The sequence below is a fragment of the Halictus rubicundus genome, unplaced genomic scaffold, assembly GCF_050948215.1.
Source record: "Halictus rubicundus isolate RS-2024b unplaced genomic scaffold, iyHalRubi1_principal scaffold0845, whole genome shotgun sequence".
Lineage (NCBI taxonomy): Eukaryota > Metazoa > Arthropoda > Insecta > Hymenoptera > Halictidae > Halictus > Halictus rubicundus.
Window position 1 is genome coordinate 1 of NW_027489386.1, and position 3,913 is coordinate 3,913.

The 3,913-nt window shown below is 43.3% G+C and overlaps 1 protein-coding gene across 1 annotated transcript; it reads left to right on the top strand.

Moving 5' to 3' along the window:
• Positions 1–80: 80 nt before the first annotated feature.
• On the top strand, positions 81–736 carry LOC143364683 (uncharacterized; the record flags this gene model as incomplete). The annotated part of the gene is made up of 3 exons (XM_076804894.1): positions 81–282; positions 353–459; positions 506–736. Coding segments are annotated over 3 exons (540 nt in total), but the record flags the coding sequence as incomplete, so codon positions are not given.
• Positions 737–3,913: the final 3,177 nt, after the last annotated feature.

The following is a 3,913-nucleotide window of genomic DNA, read 5'->3' on the forward strand; positions in this document are numbered from 1 at the left end:
ATCCGGAATTTGCCAACCCGGCGCACGTGGATGTGCTTCTCGGTGCCGACGTTTGCGGACTTTTGTTCCGGGAGCGAAAGGTCGGACCGGCCGGAACATCAGTCGCAGTGCGAACACCGTTTGGATGGACGCTGATCGGTCCCGTTGGAGAGGAGACCTCGTCCGTAAGGAAGACCCGTGTCCACCACGTGAGCTGCCAGGAGCCGTTACCCGATCTTCGACGGTTCTGGGAGATCGAGGAAGTACCGTCGTCTCAGCCGCTGTCACCGGAGGACCTGAAATGTGAACAGCTGTTCAAGGACACGACGTTTCGGGATCATACCGGTCGGTATGTTGATCGTTTACCTTTTAGGGGAGGAGGAGCGACCACCGACGGGAATTCAGGATGCTCCTCAGCGCCGAGACCAGACGAGCACGGGATTAGCAGCTCAGGAACCACTACGTGGCCTTCATGCGGGAGTACAGCCGCCTGGGGCACATGGACCTCGCAGATGCCCCTCTCCAGGAACGAGATCCTGGTTCCTACATCCCGCACCATGCAGTATGGAAGGAGATTGATGGGAAGAAGAAGATCCGCGTGGTCTTCAACGCCTCAGCTGCGTCGATCGCAGGCCGGTCCCTCAACGACGAGTTGTTGCCTGGACCGAAGCTGCAGAGCGACCTCTGGGCGATCATCACACCATGGCGCCTCTTCAGGGTGGCATTCTCGACGGACATCGTCAAGATGTTCAGATAGATCTCAGTCCATCCTGACGACCAAGATTGGCTGCGCATTCTCTGGAGAGACGACTCTGCACAAGCGGTATCTGATTTCAGGTTGACCACCGTAACGTATGGAACCGCTCCTGCTCCGTATCTCGCTCATAGGGTGTTGCAGCAACTGGCGTCGGATGAGGAAGGCCGATTCCCCCTTGGCGCAAGGGCTCTCCGTCGCAAATCCTATGTCGACGACATCTTGTCCGGCGCAGACAATGTCCAGCAGGCGAGGGAAGTCCGTCGACAGCTGACCGACATCCTGGAGTCGGCAGGGTTTCCGCTGGACAAGTGGGCCAACTCGAACCACGAGCTTGGATCGACCACTGCGGAACTGAAGATGTTCCAGGACGAAGAGCCATGCCGTTGCCACCGAGAAGCATTGAAGGCCCATCTTGGCCCATCCCAATCTAACCCAAAGTAAATTCACACGCAGTTCTACATACACTAGTTTTTATAACTAGTAAGTCTTAAATTTTAATTTAAATTGTTATAGGAAATTATAATTGTGCAGCTATTAGCTCGATATTATTCTCTATTTGTAAGATTACTAGAAGTTCTTACAAATAGAGAATAATACCGATTGCCCAGGTCTCACCACGAGGACCAGAAGGAATTCAATACGCTTCCTTCTGACTCCCTTTCTTACAACGACGATTTTACAATCTTATAAACTAAATTTCGCAGATCGCTAGATGAAAAAGGTCACTTTTCCACAGAAAGAAAAGTTCACTTTACCATTTAGCGTATGTCGTATTAGTCGTTCATCAAGTCAACGAATTTTGAAACGGCAAAAGTATCATCCATATCACATGGTTTTATCACAAGAGCTTTCGATAGCAGATTACGATCACCGCGTAAGATTTTGTGAGTGGCTGCAGGGTGTTGTGGAAAATGACTTTTTGTGCAAAATACTTTTTTCCGATGAAGCCACTTTTATGAATTCAGGGCATGTAAATAGACATAATCTGCATTATTGGGCCGTGGAAAACCCAAATTGGATGCGATGTGTTCCCTTTCAACATCGATGGTCTTTAAATGTTTCGTGTGGCCTAATAGGAGATTTTGTGATTGGACCTTATTTTTTTCAAGAAACTGTAACATCTGCAAGTTATTGTGATTTCTTAAAAAATCATTTGCCTGCGCTTTTGGAAGATGTGCCACTGCACGTTAGAAGAGAAATGTGGTTCCAACAAGACGGCGCTCCTCCACATTTTGCAATCATCACCAGGCAATTTTTGAACGAAAAATTTGGGAACAAATGTATAGGTCATGGGGGACCTCGTCAATGGCCTCCTCGATCCCCCGATCTAACACCATTAGATTTTTTCTTATGGGGATATGTAAAGGACAAAGTTATGTTTGAACCACCGACGAGAAAAGAGGATATGAAACAAAGAATACGTGACGCTTGCGCTTCAGTGACTCCTGAAATGTTAAAAAATGTTAGAACAACTTTGATGTTTCGAGTAAATAAATGTTTACAAGCCCGTGGTGGACATTTTGAACATTTAATTTAAAGTACATTTTATTTCTTCACGAATAAGTAAAGGACTCGAGCACCTACAACTCGAAACTTCAAACTGTTATATCTCATCGTGGAAGTATCTGACAAAAAAATGTTTCAGACAAAATTGACTTGTTTTTTCCTGTAGAATCTAAATATGTAACGTTTTATAGGGGGTTCCATTTAAAATTATAAAGGTACCTCCCCTCCCCCGTTAAAAGGGAAGGGAGGCCACTTCACGTTTATGTAGTCAGAAAGGCCCTTCAGTTCCATGCAATTTAAGACTAAGAACTTTAAAATCGATGGCATAGTTTTCGAGATATTGAGCTGTTCAGAGTTATGTGGGCCACCCTGTATATAAAATTATCGATTTAGTCATCTCGAGTATTATTATTTTTCTTCGTAGTGAGATAAAACTATGATTATTAATAACGTTCAAGAAAGAGATACCATGTTGATGTCTTCGGGTCTCAGTCTGTATTGCCTTAAGATTTTGTCCGTTGTCAAATCGAAAACATTCAGGGTATAAGGGCAGGCTTGCACCGTTGTGTTCCCGATGCCTATAGTACCAGTATCTAGGACCCACAATCTGTCGCACGCGTCTGCGTGTATTCTATAATGATAAAACTGACGTGATATTTTGCAGTAACAACGAACGAAGAAAGAAATTTTAAATAATGACATTATAATATACATGCATATTTTTACTTTGTTAAGCTGGCTCTCGTGTTAGCCACCTTTGGTGACATTTTATGAAGTAAAAGAAAAATCAAACGCACTGTTTTCTTATTCCCCTCGTTGCTACATTTTCATGACTACCTATTATAAAACGGTCGATTGCTAAAGTAGCGATATCTTTATATATACATATATAATAATATGTAACATAATCTACATAATCTACTTTACATAATCTAATCTAGTTTAGACTAGAGGGTTTAAACTAGAATCATGTAATAAACAAATATTTAACAAAATAGCGACCGAAGTGCCTATTGTGATTTTTGTAAAAGTAGCGTTTTGTCGCTACGTAGATTGGCGCTGTACGGAGGCCCAAACAAAGCGCGGGAAATTTGAAATATTATAAGATAAAAATGGATGTTTGATAAATTCCACAGACGAGATATAGAAGTAGACTAATCACCCAATGTATTTTTTTGTCTCACGTCTGCCGAGCCCTAGAGCTATTTAGAGCTGTTTAGAGCTCCTTTATCATTTCTGTGTCACATCCTACCGTATCGGTCGGAACTAATATTGTGGAACTAATATCACAGACGAGATGTAGGAGTATACCAGTCACCTTATGCTGTTTTTAGTGTCGCACGATACGAAATACATTTCCTCTCTGATTGGATACATCATCGAACGTGACCAGTGGTGACGTAGGGTTTGTAGCGTGGCCAGTAGACCACGCGAACATAGCTAGATACATATATATATAGCATCGATTAATGGCGCGGAGAGGGAAATTTAAATATAAGATGCAATCGCGTATTTTATACATATGTATTCTATTTGGACGCGATAGTTTAGAGTAGGTAAAGAAAGACCGGGAGAGTTCCATAGAGATCCTTGACGAAATTCGAGTCGGCGAGACTAATTGAGGAATTTAGAGAAAGTCACGCAGCCTCTTAGAGTAGCTTCTCCAATTCT